Raw genomic sequence first — 19,348 nt, 5'->3', positions numbered from 1 at the left:
CCCCCCGTCCCCAGCATTAAATTGCACTGAACTGTCACATTTTACTTAGTTTAGTAGTTATAATCGTTAGCATTCTCCTTCAGGAGAAAATATGAATGCTGGAAATCCGATCCAGAGCTACAAGCCAACTTTCTGTGCAAACTTTATATTTAAACTGTTTCTAGCGGTGTTACAGTGGTTGTCCAAACTGGATTATACTTTGGCATTGAAATCAAAGTATGGGTAAGTCTAGCACATATAGTAAAATCTTGTTATTTCTTGTGGCTACATTTTTTTTTTAATCTTGTCTGTCTCGTAGCATATTATATAGAGGCCACCTCTTGAGTAAGATGGGATGGCCTAAAAGAATCAGTGTGTAATTACTGAAGGGAGTCAGGGCACCTCAGACCTGTCTGCCTCATAGCCCTGCTTCTATTTGGAAACCTGCCATTTGGGGAAGCACTTGGTGTGATTGGATGTGCCATGTTGGAATGATTTTTTTTTTTTTTTTTTTTTTTTACTTTTTAGTTCAGTGTTAGCTCTTTTGTGTTTGTATCTGTGTACATCTGTGTGTGTGGTGGCTATGGATTGAATAGATGACTTCTTATTTTATGTTTTAGGCCAAGATTGACAGACACCTAAGTGTTCATGACTTGAGACTATTCTGCAGCTATAAAATTTGAACCTTTGATGTGCAAAGCAAGAGCTGAAGCCCACTCCGGAGACTAAAGTGAGGCTTGCTAACCCTGTAGACTGCCTCACAAGTTGTCTGTTTACAAAGTAAGCTTTACATCCAGGGGATGAAGAGCGTCACCAGCAGAAGACTTGCAAACCCTTCATTCGATGGATTGTTTTTTAACATGTGTATGAACTGTAGAAAGATGTAAAGGAAATAAATTAGGAGAGACTACTTTGTATTGTACTGCCATTCCTAATGTATTTTTATACTTTTTGGCAGCATTAAATATTTTTATTAAATAGACTTATGTTGGTTTGTGTGTGTGTGTGTTATCTTAGGTCAGTTGCAATTCAAATAGTGAATATTTTCTCATGGGTTTACTCAATATTTTTTATAGCTAGAACCTGCCATTGAAATCAGGTCACTTGGCTTCAGCTGACCTTCAGTTTTCTTCCTATCCTTAGTAATACTGGCTAGGCAAAAGCACCAACAGATTAGTTACAACATTGCTGTTGTTACTTAGGAAAACATCAGTCTTATACACACTTAGAATAATAGTATTGCTTTGTTGTCAGCATTCAATTCAAGTAAGTCCAATGGTAACTTGAGGCCTTTAGCATCGTAGACTTCTTGTGTTGGACATTGTGCATTCCCAAGCATTTCCTTACGAAAGATGCCAGAGGTTCCTTCCCACCTGTGGCTCCTGGCTTAGTTCCCATCTATTCTCACAGTGAGTGTTGGGTTTTAAATGTGTTTCAATCAATTGTCAGATGATGGTGATACTTGGTAGCTCGAGAAGCTCAAACCATACAGTATTCATACAACAGTACTTTCAGGAAGTGTATCACAATTTTGCCATTTATGATCACACCTATTCCATCCTTTAAAAATCTAGAGGATTTGCTTTATGTGTCTTCTTACATGTATGTCCAGTGTATCCTTCCTAAAAAGCTTACTGCTTGCAGTGTAGCACAGCAGGCTGTCTTCCCAGTGTGGGAAGAATTGCCCTCTAACCCATTCCCCTTCCTCTCTTGGTCCTCACCCCATTAGCATCTGACTTTTTTTAACCCTCACCCCCTCTCCCAGAAATGTCCTCAAAAGATCTTTACTTACACTTTAGTCCTATAAGGCCCATTGCAGCTTGCCGTAATGAGACTATATACTCCTGAAATCCTAGGCTTCCCTGGGCTTTCTCCCACTCAGTTCTGTTTTCAAAGACTCCATCTTTGGCTCTGTGGTTTTAACATATTGACTGTGGATGATCTCTTCTCTGGACAAGTCTAGATCATACACTGAGGTTGATTACATGGAATATCTTAAACCCCAGGCCTGATCTCACTTCAGAGCTACAAACCTTAAATCCGCATCCCTAACTGGATCCTTGCCCTCCACAATGCATGTGACCAATATTCCCTCTATTGCATTTGCTCTGCCTCACTGTAAACTTGAAAGTCCTTCCGACTTCCTCCACTTAGGCTCTGTGCTCGGTTTGTTCACAGACTGCTAATCCTGTACTCCGACTGTTACCTTTTGTCTCTGCCTTGGTTTAAGCTTCATTGTGGTGTGGTTTACACCAGACTTCCTTCCAGGTAAGGTGTACTGCATTTTTATACCAGTCCTCTGAACAGCTTCCCACGGGTGTCCCGGAAGTTGGCATTGGTATATTTCCTCACTTCTCCACCTTACTACTGTGTGTGTATGTAGAGCAGGTGGGCGCATGCACTCTTGAAGGCCTGAGGAGGACTCTGAGCGTGTCCTACTTTCTCTCTTCCAACTCTTCCTAGTTCAGTTCCCAGCAACCATGGAACAACAACCAACTGTCCAAATCTCTTGTTCCAGGTGACCCAGTGCTCTCTCTCTTCTGTCCTTTCCTGGCACTAGGCATACCTTTGGTGCACATACGTACATACATGTAAGCAAAAATCTCATAACTACATCTGAAAAAATTTTTTCAGTATAACAGCCCACCCCCACCCCCCGGACTTCGCCAAGACTTGGGCAAGACAAGACCAAGAAGGAGCAGGCTACACAGCATGCAGGGCTACTGTGAGATGCCTGCTTCCTATGTCCAGGAGGTACATAGGCTCTTTGATGGACACCCTGATGTCAAGTGTAGAGAGCAGGAGAAAACAAGAATCAGCTGGCATGGTCTAAAGCCACAAGCCTGAGGAAGTGGAAAATTAAATTTCATTTCATTTCAAGTACATATTGGAAAATAAGTATTAACCATTTCAAACCTTACTGAATTTGAGGGGTCTGGGACTGCCATTACTATTTTTTTTCTATTTTAATTGTAAACTGATAGCTTATATTTACATGTATTGATAGGTATTGATAGGGTACAAAGTCTTTTTTTTTTTTTTTTTTTGGTTTTTCGAGACAGGGTTTCTCTGTCCTGGAACTCACTCTGTAGACCAGGCTGGCCTCGAACTCAGAAATCTACCTGCTTCTGCCTCCTAAGAGCTGGGATTAAAGGCGTGTACCACCACTACCCGGTGGGGTACAAAGTCTTAAAGACTTCAGTGGGCTTTTGTTTGTTGAGGTTCTCATTGTTTTTCTGTGGCAGGTTCTCATGTGGCCCTGATTGGTCTCAAACTCTCCATGTAGTTGAAGCTAACCCTGAACTCCTGACCCTCCTGTGTCCACTTCCTAAGTGCTGATGTTACAAGCTTGTGTCACCATGCCTGGCTTCAGTGTTTGCTTGTGTCACTCCGCCCTTTCTCTTCTCAGAGAGCAGTAAGGAAAGTTAGGTTCGAATCCTGAGCTGCTTTATAGCAAGTTTTAGAGGAGGCTGGAATGTTTATCAGTGACTTCTAAAACTGAAAAGCAGCCCTGTATTGGTCGGGTAAAGTTTGCTATCTGCATCCAGGATAACTGAGCTTTTGACAGACACCTGTGCCCTCTGAACTAGCTTGCCTGAGTCTACTGAGCTCCTACTAGAAATGACAGTCAAGATACATGTTATGTGTTTATCATGTGCCTGGGTCAAGAAGGCAGGCCAGAACCCAGTTCTCATTCCTGACCTCACCCCGGCCACTTGAGAAGCACAGATGGCTCTCCTCGGGCCAAATCTGGTTTGAGCTGTTCTGGGCTCTGAAATGTCCCTAACATAGTTATCATGGCCACTACCTGTGAAAGCCTTCAGCCAGAAAGGCATGATGGGCTTGCTGTGTTTGCCAGGCAAGCAGCGAGAACTGATCCATGGGGCTTGAACTCATGTTGGACTTGATAACAAATTGTTTTACACTAAGCTCTCATAATTCCAATTCTTTTGTATTTGTTAAGATCTGCTGTGTAGCATGGAATAAAACCACTGTTAGAGGTTCTTCCATAGGCTGCTGACAAGAGGGGTGTCCCTTCTGTTAAATGGAAGTCTGGAGGTTATCTGTTGAGTCCATTTGGTCTATCACGAAGTTTCTTCACTGATTCTGTTTGGATGACATACCAAGAGATTAACAGCAAGATACTGAAATAGTCTACTATGGTTCTATCAGGAGTAGACTGGCTTCTTAGGCCTGTTGGCGTTTATTGTATGAAACTGAGGACCCTGATGTTCATTGCATATAACTGTTAAATTTTCTTAAGAGTTGCTTAGTTTGACCAGATGGCACCAGATGTGATTGTCTTGTGTGTCTGGCCCTACTGGCCCCTTTAAGAATTTTCTTAGCTGTTAGAACTTCTTAACCCTGTGACCTTCAGTATTGGTTGCTTCTTGGATTTCTGGGAACACGATCAGATATTAAAAAAAAACCAAAAAACCCAGCTGAGAAAGGGAATTGGGTTAGCAGAGTGAGAAGAGAAGGCAGTTGGTGGAAAAAGACACTGTTAGGAGACAGTTAAGCAAGGAGAAGCTGAGCTGAGCAGACAGGCTAGAACAGTTTACTGGGGAAACTGGGAGAAGGGGCTGTGGAAGCAGATTCAGTTGGGGAACTGAGGGAGGAATGGTTGGGAGAAAAGTCTGAAAGGGCTGGGCTGGGAACTGGGAAAAGTGGTCGGGAAAGTAATTTGATGAGGGGTCTCTCTCCCCTGTCCTTTCACTGCTATCTAGTGTTAGGGGGTGAAACTGGGGTGCTGAGGGTAAAGGGTAGGAAAAAGAACAAACCACAAAGTAGCAAAACCCAGCTATGACACACACCTTTAATCCCAGTAAGCAGGAGGCAGAGGCAGCAGAACTCTGAGGCCAACCTGGTCTACACACAGTGAGTTCCAGGACAGCCAGGGCCACACACATACAAAATAAATTGGTTTCACAAGTGGTAGCTTTTCTTCTGCCTAGTTTTGTCTGACATCGCTGTATTAGTCATCGGAATAACAAGGCCCAGACGCCAGCTGGATTGCAGCCTTTTTAGGGTCTGCGGACTTCTGACCTCTCAAGTAACCTTTGGCCTTTCTTCCACTAGGCTTGTGATAATTATTATAGTAGAAGTAGAAAGTTAATATAGTACTGATTCAAAAAGGGAGACTTCTCAGATAGAACCAATTAGAAAATAAAATTTATTGTACAGAATTTACATTTATTGTATATAACAAATATAACAACCTCTACAACCTCTTTTCTCCGAGGTTTTACTGTAGCACTTCTAACACATCCAGGGCAGCACAAATTTCTGTACAGCATACACACAACAGCCAGTTTTGTGATCTCTGAGGGATGAGGGAGAAGGTGAAAACAGATCAAAACAGTGCGGGAGGAAGGCCACTGCCGAAGAGCAGCCGCCAAGAGCTGGGGATCTTCCAGGGCAAGGCGGATGCCGCTGAGGGGCCGTCACTCTGTAACAACAGGAGGATACTTCATCTTTAGTCTTACCATCAAATCTCTCTTTTTGTCTCTTTTGTAGCTGTTTTTTGTTATTAGGAAAACCAAAGCTATAAGTTTCTGTCTTCATATAAAATAATAGGTTTCTAAGTTTTATCTCAATAATGTGCCAAAATAGCTACAAATAAAGTGTATTAAGTAAATCAAACTCAAGAGGAACATAGGTGGGCATGGCCGTGTTCTCCTGCAGTGCACTAGGAAGGTGGAGTCAGACAGTTAGACAGTCAGTGTGACAGTCGTGGTACATAAGACCTTGTCTATTAAATACAAAGTGTGTGTGTGGTGGGGAGGGGGTGGGGGACAGGGATGTTTAAAAGAAACAAGGTAACTTGTAGATTTGGGCTGGGGTGGGGGTTAAACAAGATCTCACCATACAGCTTTGGCTGTCTTAAAACTCTCTTTGTGTAGATAGGCTGGCTTCAAACTCACATTAATCTGCCTACCTCTGCCTCCTAAGTACTGTGATTAGGGCATGCACTATCATGCTTGGCCTGTGGTGCTTCTGTGAGGCCTACAGGCTCACCTCTCTGGATATATCATTCGTTTCATGGCAGGGAATAATGATCCAGAACTTATTCAAGAGCCACGGTACTGCTCACATGGACACAGCAATATTTTAATTCCCTAAAGCACTGAACTCTACACAAATCTGGTTTACTCTTTGAAGTTGTTTGGGGTAGGATGTGATGGCGCATGTCTTCAATCCCAGCACTGGGAGGCACAGAAAGGATCTCTCTCGAGGCCACCCTCGTCTACATAGCAAGCTCGAGAACAGCCAGGGCTACACAGACCTTGTCTCAAAAATAAACTAGCCAATCAAAACTACAAAACACACAAACAAAACAAACCAGGTTGGGTGGCAGTGTCTCGGGCCCACGTCTTTAATCAAAGCACTTGGGAGACAAGGCCAGCCTGATCTACGGAATGAGTTCTAGGGCAGCCAGGGCTGCACAGAGAAACTCTGTCTCGAAAAACCAAACCAAAGTCATCCCAACTACTGTGATGTGTACAGAGAGCACACTGAGGCACTCAGGACTTTGTCTGCAAACCTGCCTTAACCAAACAATGAGCTAACAGGTTAGTTAACTGATCTCACTTATTTTTCAAAAGTGTGCTCAAACTAAAGCTTATGCTGAGATATGTATTTACTGAACAAACTTTGACCTCTTTAGCCTACTTTACACATAGTGTAAGTAATGGCCACATAGTGACCCAGCACAGAGACTAAAGTAAAACTTACACAGGGTTTGATTATCTGAAGCCATTCATTAAGATATTCCACGAGGCTGACAGCATCTGGGATATTGTCCCCTTCTGAAACAAATTTCAGCAGAACTGCCATTTGGATTTCTTTAGAACAGCTACAAGAAATAAAAAGAACAATTCATTGCTTTCTCCTGATACAAGATGTTTACAGTAGTGTGTAAGTGAACCTGCCTCATGTTGACCAAGAAAAGACATGACACCATAAGATGTCTTACCTCCCATTGTCCTACACATGCTCTGCAGCCTGGGGAATATGCCAGTGTGTCCCCCATCCATTCCCAGGAAAAACCGGCCTTTCTACAGCCTTAGCTATGAACACAGGAGACATGCTCTGTACTCCTTCAGAAGCAGAGACTGGAATGAACAGCCTCATTTATCATATCTTCTGTGGCACAGATCGGCCTCAGATTTGCTGCATAGTTGGAGCTGACCTCGATCCTGAGTCTCCTGACTCCATGTTTCAAGTGCTAGGGCTACAGGTATGAGACCGCAGCCTCGGCTCAGCTCTTAGTAATCTAAAGCAGTGAGAGAAAACTGCAAGAGAATGACAACTTGTTCTGTTTGAGACAGGGTCTCTATGTAGCCCTGTCTGTCCTGGAACTCATTATGTAGACCAGGCTGACCTTCAACTCAGAGATCCTCCTGCCTCTACTTCTGGAGTGCTGGGACTAAAGGTGTGCAAAACCACACCCTCACTATTTATTGACATCTGCAAATTTTATTTTTCACTGTCTCCAACCTTATTCATGAATCAGTTGGAATCACAGGAAGAAAACAGAATGACAGGATTCACACTCTGGCTGTCTCCCTCAGCAGATGTGTTGAGTAAGTTCCTTTTGGGTTCTAAAGTTTCTCATCTGTAAGAGATTGATGTGCCCTACCTCCATGGACACAGACGCACACACTGCAATCCTAGCACAATGGAGACTGAGGCAGGAAAACTGATGAGGTGGGTCAGCCTAAGCTATGTGAGATCTGTCTCAGAAACAAAATAAAAAGAACCAGAGAAAGAGAGGTAGAGACTGACAGACTAACCAACGAAGAAGCCCAACCTTGTGAAATTTCATCCTGCAAGTGTGGCTGAGAATTCAGAGGCCTGAGCTAGACCACAATCCTTTTTCTGGTTTTCTGCCTGCATTTCGCATCACCTCAGCCTTCCCATCTCATCTCTTGTCCCTCAACTGTGTAGACTGTGAGACTGTTTATCCTGTCCCCACTGTGCTGCAGTCCAGACAGTAGCTGCCAACAGAAACTTAGGGCAATTACAGGGCATTTCCAGAGACGACAGACAAGCGCTGCCTAGTGAACATTATCTAAAAGCAGTTATTTATGTCAAACTTTCATTTTTTCTTTTAGTAAGAGGGCAGTGTATCGATATGTGCTTCTATTTGACTTGTGAAGAAGCAAGAGTGGAGGTAAAAGGAGGGCCAGCCCCATGCGCAGAAGGCACCAGTATGCAAGAAGAGGTGAACTGAGAGCAGACTCTTGCAAACTAGAAGTGAGGACAAGAAAAGAAAACAAGGGCAGGAGGGAGACATCCTTCAAGGAACTGTCCTGCCTAAGTCTACTGGGGCACAGAGAACAGAGTGGCAGAGCGCCTGGAAGGAGTAGGGTGAGGAGATTGTGGAAGCCCTTGCACGGCCTGCTAAGGAGCAGGAATCAAGTGCTAGATAAAATTACTGATGGTTTTACCTGGGGACTGTTGGCAGCCACTACATGCTGATACTGTGTGGGGAGAACAGAGCCCGTCAGTATGGCCAGACAACACACACACACACACACACACACACACACACACACACACACACACAATGTTTTTCAAAATAGAAAACAGGAGGGGCTAGGGAATATGGCCCAGTGGTAAAGTTCCCGCAGCGGACCTGGGTTAAATCCCTACCTCTGAAGGGGCAAACACATAAAAATCTATACATAATGTTTTGATCAAAAGTAAGCTCTAATGTGCCACTGACTGTGTGGATTAACCCTGCTGGTGAAGAGATTAAAAGAGCTCAAAGTGCAGTATCTGGGGTTAGAGACCATGATTGAATTCTGGCTCTGTTATTTATTATTTACACAGCTTTTAGCAAGTCATTTAGGCTTCCAGCTCTTCAACTGTTTCACTGAGGTGGTTAACAGAGGTATATGTTTCTGAAGTGAATCAGGTGTAAGCAGCACCAGAGAGTGCCAAGTCCCATCGGTAGTGCCCACGTTGCTACTATTTACATTACAGTATTAGCTACAATGACTCCATCAGGGTCTGTAAAAATAACAAGCTGAAGGTCCACTGGTTTCTAAGACAGTCCCACAAGGTAGCCCTGACTAGCTTAGAAATGTCAATCCTCCTGCCTCAGCTTCCAAAATGTGGGACTGTAGACACGTGACACTATGCCCAATAAGATGGATTTTTAAAATGTCTCTGAGTAATAGCAGAGAAGAGATGTGTTTGTCTGTGGTTAGCTCTGGCTTACTCAAGTCTCTGAGCAATAGCAGAGAAGAGATGTATGTGTCTCTGGTCGGCTCTGGCTCACTCAAGTCTCTTTCTGAGGGAGCACAGGGCTGGTGCTCATTTTGCTCTCTCCACAGCAGGGTGTAGAGTAGAACACAAGGTGCTATCCAAAGCCTCCTGTAAGCAGCGCCTTCCTTTCCTAGCTGGGCTCTGTGGTCCATGAACTTAATCAGGCACATGGTGGAGGAAGAAAAAGAGGGGACGCAAGGATAAAACAAGGAACTGCGGTGAGCTCCCAAGGCGAAAGGAGTCTGACAGCAGACACGGGATGCATGTGAAAGTCAATCTACAAGAAGAAATGCTGAGAGAAATATGATAGTGTTCTAGTTCTCACCTTTCCTTTCATTTACACCTTCTTGTTTAAAATTCATAATCAAAAGCAACTATATACACATCTAAAACACTTATAAAGTCATGTTAGTGTGTATGCAATAAATAAAGACAAAGTGTGCTGACAGTGTGATGAGGGCCACAGTGCAGTTGGTGTCAGTGTCACCTTTCAATTAGATAGCTTGGAGGTACATGTGTGGTCACCAGGGGAACCAACCATCAAGGGTCTCTACAGAAAGCCTGGGAGTCTGTTTCAGAGGTGGAGAGTGAGCATTCGTGAACTCATGCATGATGCCCCGGGGTCAGTCCTCTGAACAGCAAACAAGTATAAAGCACAAAGGGAAAAGAGAAAAGAATCAGAATGTAGCACTACAAAATATCAACTACCATAGAAGATGGCAAGCAAAACCAAAAGCTGTAAAACTTGCAGAGAACAACCAGCAAAGGAAGTCTTTTCTCCTCAGTAACTGCTTACTAAAGGACTAAGCACAAAGGACAGCGGCTATAACTCAGGGTGGCAGTGCATGCTTTAGTTCAAGCACTTTGGGGGACGGCAGGAGGATCTTGAGTTGGGCTATTACAGTAAGCTGAAGGCCAGCCTGTAGTTCAAACAGAAACAGGAGGGAGGGAGGAAGCAGCAAGCATGGTGGCCTGCCATCCCAGCACTTGGGAAGTGGAAGCACGAGGATCAGGGGTTCAAGGCCAGCCTGGGCTTCCTGAGACTCTGTGTATAAATCACTATGGGAAAGAAACTGAGGAACTCACCTTTTATCGTAGAGTGTTTTTGTGATTCCACCTCCAGGAATGCGAATACAAAACTCAGAGTCACTCATCTCAGGGATGCACCGGCTCTTTTCCATTTCTAGCCAGTTTAAGCTCTTTATTTTGTTTTGAACACTCTTTTGCAAACAAGGAGTGAGCAGATACCGGAAGGGAGTACTAGAAAAATCATATTATGCTTTTAAAAAATTACAAATACCAGAGAAACCCTGTCTTGAAAAACAAAACAAAACTAAAGTCAAATCTTAGGTAATAATGAGTAGTCCATATATTTTATAAAATCTATAATAAAATATAAAAGCTTCTATTTCTAATAAATTTTGTCTCATTTAATATTTAAGAACTCACTCTGGGGAATGATGGTAGAGTGTTTGCTTGGAGTGTGTAAGGCCCCGGGTTTGACATCCAGCACAACCGCAGCACACAGCACACACTCTATACGGACCATACCTCTACAGTCTTGGTTTGATATACAGCATGTGTGCCTCTCTACCATGTACAATCATGATCCTACTGACATACTAGGATACTAAAAGGATTTCTACCAATACAAATGGTTGCATACAGGGAAATAAAGTTGGTTTAACCTCTCAAACACTTCTATTTGTAGGGCTGAGAGCGGTCTACTCAGCAGCAGAGTGTTTGCTGTGCGCACAGCTTTGGTGTGATCCTTGTGCCAGAGTTGTTCTCTTCCTTCTGCTTAGCTGCACTGGCTCAGGAGCTAAGATCCACCCACTCACTCTCCTCTCACCTTTCTTTTACCATCTTCATTCTAAATTCCAGTTAGGAAAGGACATACTGCTCTCTAAATATACTGCTCTATACATTTTAGATAAACAAATGACCACTGTGTCAACTGTAACAAAGGCCAGAACATACCTGCGCAGTTGGGCATCATTACGGTGATATGAATGGCTGCTTGAGAGAACAATGATCCTGGCGCAGCCGCTACTTTCTACCCAGGCCAGCAGTTTTTCACAGAATGACTTGGATTTATACTTCATACACCATTGAGATAGCAGAAAGAAAGTATGACTTGAGATTTCAGAGTGTAAATATAACCTATGTAATCCTTTCCCTGCCAACCTCACGTAAAGGACACGCTTTACTGACACGGAAATGATCAGTACTGTCATATCCACTTTGATTTAATATATCTTTACAATCATAAAATAAATTGTGAAGAATGTAGATCTCTATCCTAAGGAAGACGTCCCTTCTCTCTTGTACTTAACCAACTACATAGTCATCTACAAAATATTATTATAAAGCTCATTGTACTATGATCACAAGGAACTAGTCAGGTGGACACTGAGTAATGATTATCTGCCTTTGATTCCTCAAAGGAATCATTACTGAGAAGAATGGAAAAGGGGCGGGGGATAGTTAAAGACACCAACTGCAGGAGGGAACTGTAAAATGGAGCCCATCAGCCTTGACTGCTTCTAGGACTGACAAGACTTTTGGAAATAACTGAGAGCTAAATACATCGGATGCCATTCCAAGTCACTAGTAATGCTGTCAGGGTTGCGAATGGGCCTGTGGTTATGGCTGTCCTTGTCTGACGTAAGCTCCTCTTCCCAGGACTGGATGGAACCCTGAGCCTCATCTCTTCACACATGTTAGGCAAGTGCTCCACCGCTCAGCCCCAGCCCCAGCCCCGTCCTCGTTCTCCACAGTCATGTGAACGTTTAAGGAAGAAATAGACTAGACAAGTGAGTTTAGCCCAAGGTCCTGGGACTAATCTCTAATGCTGAATACAACAACAACATCAAAACAACACACACACCAAACATACAAATATAAATGCATTACTGTGGGGGAAAAAAAAAATCAAACAGAGCATTAGTGACATAGTGCTTAAATCACACAGTGCCACCCAGAGGAAGAACGAGCACGCTACGGTGAGGTCCAGATGAACCTCCCACGGAATGCTGAGGAAGGAAGCCAGCCAGCCAGCCAGCCAGAAACATCTGCTCTAGGAGTCAATCTACCTCAGGATGATTTAGCGTGTCACCATGTGTCTTTGGGTGGTTATAATATTCTATTCCACGGTTTGGAAGAATTTGACTTGTACTTGTTGCCACATATATTTAGGTAAAATAAATTAAAAAGTACTATATAAGAAAGTACTATGCAGTTAACTTTTCTACTATACTATACAGGGCATGAGAGCACACACCTGTGTCTCAGCTCCAGAGAGGCCTCCTATTAACTCTAGCTACATAAGGCTCTCGTTTCAAATAACAAAAACAAGATACTTCTGAATTTCTGGCCCCCTGAACAGATAATGTCTGAGGACCATCACAGGCACCAGTGTGCCTGGAGGCTGGCTATGCAGAGCAACTACCAACAGAGCCCCCTAATCATGGCCATGTTCCTATGCAGTCTCTTGATCTGTGCAGCTACAGAGAATAGACAGATGGAGCTAGAGACTACTTTATCAGGCAGTCAGGCAGTCTCATGGACCCTGATAAAGGACTGTGCATTCATTCACTTTGAGATGGGAAGCCTGAGGGTTTCAAGGGAGGTTAGACGATTGTTGGTATTGCTATTGGAAGGGGCAGAGTGATGACAGTACTTTTGTAAAACTGGGCAGTGGTGGTGAGAGCTTTTTTGAATTTTCGAGACAGGGTTTCTCTGCGTAGCCCTAGCTGTGCTAGATCTTGCTGTATTAGGCCAGGCTGGCCCCCAATTCAGAGATCTGTCTGCCTCCGTCTCTGCCTCCTGAGTGCTGGGATTAAAGGCATGGGCCACCAATGGCTTAGACCATGTTTTGATAAATGACTCACATCTCAAATTTCTCTGCAGAGAGCATGTTAAAACTCATGAATAAGTCACAATTCCTTCCAGTATAAAAATGAAATGATAGTAACATACCTGAAATATTATGAAATTCTTTATTAAATCAAGCTCTTTCCTAAGTGTGTAAAACAATATAATAGAAGCAATTCTTTAGTCTTGCTTCTTAGTGCTAATGACTGTGTTCTGTCACCATACATTAATGAACTTAAAAACGCAAGCATACTAACCTTAATAAAGACGGACCTTAACTGAAGCACCACGAGCTTCCTTGACGGTAAGGAATACACTAAGAAGAGAAGGACAAGGAAGTCACAGGACAGAACACAGTCAACAAGCTGCTAAACTGAAATTGTGAATATGACAAATACTATTTGAGTTACAACAGCTTTTGCATTTAAATGTTTTCAACAATAAAACCATAGGCTTTAGGGCTGGTGTTCAAGTGTGAAGATCACGATTAGATCCTTAGAACACACATGTGATGGCCAATCTTATTGTCAAAGTGACTATATCTGAATCAACTCAAACCCAAGCAGCTAGGCACACCTATGAGGGATTTTCTTGATGATTGTTTGAGGTGGGAAGACGCTCCCTAAATCTGGTAGCACCTTCTGGTGGCAGCCCATATACAAGGACATGGAGGAAGGAAGCTTTTGGTTTTTGCCTGCTCGCCCTCACTCTAGCTGGCAAGTTCATCCATCCTGTTGCTGAGGCATTCCTTTGCTGATATTAGAGCCTCTAGCTTCATGGACTAAACAACTCCTGGAGTCTTGGCCTTTTCTTTGAGACAGCTATTGGTTGGCCCTGCCAGAATGTAGCCTGTCAGCCACTCTAATATGTCATGCATATCTTCATTCCATCAGTTCTGTTGACCTAGAGAACCGTGACTAATATGCCCTGTATTTACTCTCATGGTGGATGTGGTGGCTCACCTGTAATTCCACCTCTCAGAAAGTGAAGAGATCTCTGGAGCAAGCTAGCCAGCCAGACTAACTGTATCATTGGACATGGGGTTTACTTGACTCTGCCTCAATGAATAAAGTGCAGAGTGTTCAAGGAAGACTTTCCAATGTTAACATCTAGCCTCCCACACATGTATGTACACTTCCCACAACAAATGTATGAACACAAAACACAAGGAAAAAACATAAAAAGTTCTATGCCCTTTCTAATTGCTGTCCTGTAACTCCTTTCTTTAGGCCTTGTTTTTTCCCCCAAAGATTTATTTTATTTATTTATTTATTTATTTATTTATTTATTTATTTATTTTGGTTTTTCGAGACAGGGTTTCTCTATGTAGCCCTGGCTGTCCTGGAACTCACTCTGTAGACCAGGCTGGCCTCGAACTCAGAAATCCGCCTCTGCCTCCCAAGTGCTGGGATTAAAGGCATGCGCCACCACTGTCCGGCAGATTTATTAATTTTATGTGAGTACATGTCAATTTCTTCAGACACACTAGAACAGGGCATCAGATCCTGTTATAGATGGATGTGAGCCACCATGTAGTGGCTGAAAACTGAACTCAGGACCTCTTGAAGAACAGTCAGTGCTCTTAACCGCTGACCCATCTCTCCAGCCCAAGGGCTTATTTTATTTTGTTTTGAGACGGGTCTTTACAATGCGTCCAGGTTAGTCTGTTCAAGCAATCACCTCGTTTCAACTCTACTGAGCAGCTGGCCTATAAGAATGTGCCACCATGCCTGGTTTATAGGTTCTTTTTAATTTTTTAAGTTAAAAAACTTGGTGGTGTATAACTAAGTTATACAGATACCCTTAAGAGCAGTGCCCATGGAGGCCAGAAGATGTCTGATCCTCCCGGGCTGGAGAGTTACGGTGGTTATGAGGAGGCTGATGAGTTGATGGGAGCTAAATTCAGGTCTTCTGGAAGAGCAGCAAGTATTCTTAAGCCTGAGTCATCTCTCCAGTCCCTAATTATGGTTTTAAGTTAGCACAAAGTAGCACGTAGCATTTTATACATAGTGTCACCGTACTGTGTCCTGAGAGTTTACACCTGGTTTAAAAGAACTCACACTAGACACAGTTATTTACACCTATAATCTCATTACTCAGGTGGCAGAGGCAGGAGGGCCACAAGTTCCAGAAAAGCCTGTGCTATATACAGTGAGACCCCATCTCAAACAACTAAATACTCTCTAGTAGGAAAACATGCCACAGACATACCTTCAGTATTTATACTGAGTTCATTTGAATTTTCTTCTTCAGTTGCATATGGATTGTTTCCAACCATTGGCACCAGGCAATCAGTATAAAAATAACCAATCTTACACATGTTCAGTGTAGAAATAATCAGATCTATTGCAAGCTGGCCAACATTTCCAACGGATACTGCTGGCTGAAATAAAAAAGATATGCCTATGAATCACCAAAATGAGGAGCACTTTTAAGTTTAGATAGCAAAAGTACTGAATGCTTATGCTTGGGCACACAGCAAGGCATCAATTGTTTTACAAAATAAAACAAAATTTTCTGCCCTTGTGGAGTTTGTGTTCTACCAAGGAAGTGGTTCATGTGTGATAAACAGTAAAACAGACAGTAGTGTTGTGAAAGAAAACAGTGTGTGCATGAACATCACTCTTAAGTCGGATGATGAAGGAAAGACTTACTGTAGGTGACAAATGGCTACAGGCTTGGAAGAGGTAGGGTGGAAAGCCACAATTGAAAACGCTATTTTCATGGTAGTGCGAGGCAGTGGAAGGGCCCGAGGTATGAACAGCTAACAAACCCTGGGTGGTCTTTCACTTTACTTGTTATACTATCTACCTATCTACTCTAGAAGTTGGAGCCACTGTTCCCCTACATTAGACACACACACACACACACACACACACTTACACACACGCAGACCCACAGCTTCAAAGTGCCAAATGTCTTATCAATACCCCACAAGAGCATTCAGAGCTCCACTCTACTGGACACACCACAAAGTTACAGCACAGGTTACTCACATTCAGCATGTACAAAGCTAAATTTCTGCCTTAACTTGTATTAGTTTGTATTTCACTAAAGAGCTATATTATTTGTTTGCTTAAAACAGAAATTTTGTTTCTTTTCTTTTACTAACTATACCCCATACATAATTTACAAATAATTGTATTGATTTACCACCAAACTATCTTTTGTGTGGCACATACGCGTGTGCAAATGCAGCTGTCTGTTGTGTGCACAGGTGCTTGTATATAGAGCCTGGGGAACAGTGTTGGGACTGGGTACCTTGCTGTAAGACAGGATCTCTTACTGAACCCAGAACTAGTGACCAGGAAGGCCCAGCGACCCTCCTGTCTCTGCCCTCCACAACACTGGTGTTACAGACCAGCATGGCCACACTGGTTTTATGTGAGTGCCAGTGACATCAGATCCTCAGGCTTGAGTTACAAGATCTCTCTCTGAGTTATCTCCTGAAGCTCTGGGTTTTTGTTTGTCATACAGTCTATGTATGTGTCCAAGGCAAGGAACACACCACGACCCAGCTTCAGCCAATGGCTCCTCGTTTTCAACCTTTCTGGACATCAGCCTTCCCTGAGCACTTTCCCATGACTCACTGGTATTTCCTACCACACTCCTTGCTTACTTCCCATAATTCCCTTAAGGATTTTGCTACTTTGGGGTAGGAATCTCAGTCTCCTCCCACCAGCATGTAAAGATACTTCAGTATCTATCTCTCTATCTTTCTATCTATCTTTCTTTTTTTTTCCTTTTTTTTTTTTGTTTTTTTGAGACAGGGTTTCTCTGTCTAGCCCTGGCTGTCCTAGAACTCACTCTGTAGACCAGGCTGGCCTAGAAATCAGAAATCTGCCTGCCTCTGCCTCACAAGTGCTGGGATTAAAAGCACGTGCCAACCCTGCTCGGCTTTTATTTCTTTTTTTAAAAAAATTATATTTTATTTTATTTTAGAGACAGGGTTTCTCTGTGTAGCTTTGGCTGTTCTGGAGCTCACTATGTAGAGAAGTTAGCCTTGAATTCACAGAGATCTGCCTTTTTCTGGTGAGATTAAACACCTGCACCACCAACACCATCTGACCTGTATTTTTATTCTTTAAAAAAAAAAAAAAAAGTGGGGCTGGAGAGATGGCTCAGCCATTAAAGGGTACAGCCCGGAGCGAGTGGCTTCAGAGTGAGCGGGGCTGGAGCTCTCTCCAGCCATTTCTTTTTTGCCAGGCAGTGGTGGAACACGCCTTTTATCCCAGCACTTGGGAGGCAGTGGCAGGTGGATTTTGGATTTCTGAGTTCGAGGCCAGCCTAGTCTACAGAGTGAGTTCCAGGACAGCTACAAAGAGAAACCTGTCTTGAAAAACCAAAAAAAAAAAAAAAAAGTGTACTTTTAATATCTCATAGTACTCTCACTTCTCATGAGTCTACAGAGCTAAAATCCACTAACAATTGGCTACTACTGTGTAAAAATAAACTTTACCTCTGAATTAATCCATGAACACATATGCTCGACCTCTGTTCTCAACCTTCTTAACACAGTTCCTCATGTTGTGGTGACCCTCAACCATAAAATTATTTTGTTCCTATTTAAATACTTCAATATTGCTACTGTTACGGAATGGTAATGTAAATATCTGATACTTCCAGCGCTCTTAGGTCACTCTGTGATGGGGCCAGGACACACAGGTTGAGACCCACTGCTTTACCACCTCCTTTCCATTCATTTGACCAACCCTGACTCCCAGAGGTATTTTTCACCATTTCACTAGTAACAGCTTAATCTCCTGACCATCTATGTGTTGCCACTCCCAAATGAACACTTTATGCCTTACTTGCTTGATACTTGAATAAGAGATACCCCTTTTTCCTTTTATATTACTTTAAACAATACACTCTCCTCTGCTGCCTTGTAGGTCACAAGGCTTCAAACCTATTCTCACCACAGGCCATTCAAAATTTGCAGCATTCCAGGAATATGTGCCTCTGTTTTAGAGATCTACCTTTTAGAATCCTAAGCCCATCTTTTTGGTCACTAATTTTCCTAAAAGATCAAAAGCCCTTGTGTTTTTCCTGTCAACTTTAAAATTTAAAAACGTTTTAAAATTATGTGTCTGTCTCTTGAGCACATGCATACATAAGTGCAGATACCGTCGTTGGCCAGAAGGGGCGCCTGGGACCCTGGAGCTGGATATAAGCCATTTTGAGTCTATAAGAATTCAATTCTCTGTAAGCCATACATGCTCTAACTACTTACTGAACCATTTCTTTAGCCCCTTTCCCTAAGGTTTTGCTGTTCTTGTTGACTTGCTTATTTCTTGGGACAGGTCTCCATCGGACTGGCCTGTAGATGCCTTCCAGCCTCACAACTGAAGTGCTGGGAACACAGGCTTGGTCAAACCGTTCCCAGCCTTCCTCCGGCCCATGATTTTAAGTCTTTCTCTTTTCCAGACGTCTGTCTTATTTATTGCTCTTACTGATCTACACGTGCCTCTAGCTACATTGAAGACTTTGATGAGCAGCACCTCGGGGTCAGTTAACAAGGACAATTCCACAACTGCCTGTTAGGCTCCGAGCAGCTCTCTCATGCAACTGATGGCCTAGAGCCATAAGGACCCAAACTACATAAAAACACTTTGACGGATAAAACTTCGGGATTTCCCCGGTGCGACTCATATTGCAATGTCTCTGCAATCTACAAACATTACAGTTGACAAGGCAAGGAAGGTTTCAGCTAGCAGACAGGCCTTGATAGCGCTGACAAAGGTGCTAATGGGACAGCTGCCTCTAGGGATAACCTCCAGGTTTGTTTGTTTTCAGGCTTTAAAGCCTGAAGCCGACACACGTGCCCGGCTCTCCTAAGACCAGGCGGCGCTTCCCGGGTCGGGGTGGCGACAGCGTCAACTCAAGTAGAGACTCACCATCAGGAGTGTGAAGTTCGTTAGGTCGGGGACCGACTCCCCGCAGGGAACGAACATGACTGCAGTGGGCGTGGGAGAACCTCGAGCGCCGGCCGGGACCGCTAAGCCACCGCTTTGGGACCGAAGGCGGAACTCGCGATCCACCGGGGTCCTTTGGGTCCTTCGGGTCTTTCGGGTCCTGCAGGCGTCCAGCGCGCTGCCTGCGCGCAGCTCACAACGAGGCTCGAGCTCGCGGCGGGCGGCGCTCCCCGGGGGGGCGTAGGTCGAGGACTGGCGACGGAGGACGCGGGGACCGCGCGTACGGGATCCGCGAGGAGGCG

The 19,348-nt window shown here is 43.6% G+C and overlaps 2 protein-coding genes across 2 annotated transcripts in view; one reads left to right on the top strand and one right to left on the bottom strand.

Annotated features, from left to right (window-relative positions):
- Window positions 1–961, top strand: part of Ptpn2 (protein tyrosine phosphatase non-receptor type 2) — a 66,134-nt gene extending 65,173 nt beyond the window's left edge. Inside the window, exon 10 of the mRNA XM_031365945.1 lies at window positions 600–961. Within this exon, the coding sequence (XP_031221805.1) occupies window positions 600–621 (22 nt within the window). The 3' untranslated portion in view covers window positions 622–961. The remainder of the gene's footprint in view (window positions 1–599) is intronic.
- A 4,168-nt stretch (window positions 962–5,129) lies between these two features.
- On the bottom strand, window positions 5,130–19,171 carry Psmg2 (proteasome assembly chaperone 2). The gene is made up of 7 exons (XM_031365943.1): window positions 19,029–19,171; window positions 15,343–15,514; window positions 13,389–13,447; window positions 11,236–11,354; window positions 10,342–10,515; window positions 6,715–6,835; window positions 5,130–5,428 (listed from the first exon to the last, which is right to left on the bottom strand). The coding sequence occupies exons 1-7, from the start codon at window positions 19,083–19,085 to the stop codon at window positions 5,333–5,335; spliced, it is 798 nt and encodes a 265-aa protein (XP_031221803.1). The 5' UTR covers window positions 19,086–19,171; the 3' UTR covers window positions 5,130–5,332.
- Window positions 19,172–19,348: the final 177 nt, after the last annotated feature.

The sequence above is a fragment of the Mastomys coucha genome, unplaced genomic scaffold (assembly GCF_008632895.1).
Source record: "Mastomys coucha isolate ucsf_1 unplaced genomic scaffold, UCSF_Mcou_1 pScaffold13, whole genome shotgun sequence".
NCBI lineage: Eukaryota > Metazoa > Chordata > Mammalia > Rodentia > Muridae > Mastomys > Mastomys coucha.
Note: the sequence above shows the minus strand (reverse complement) of the source record. Positions and strands in the feature narration are given on the sequence as shown.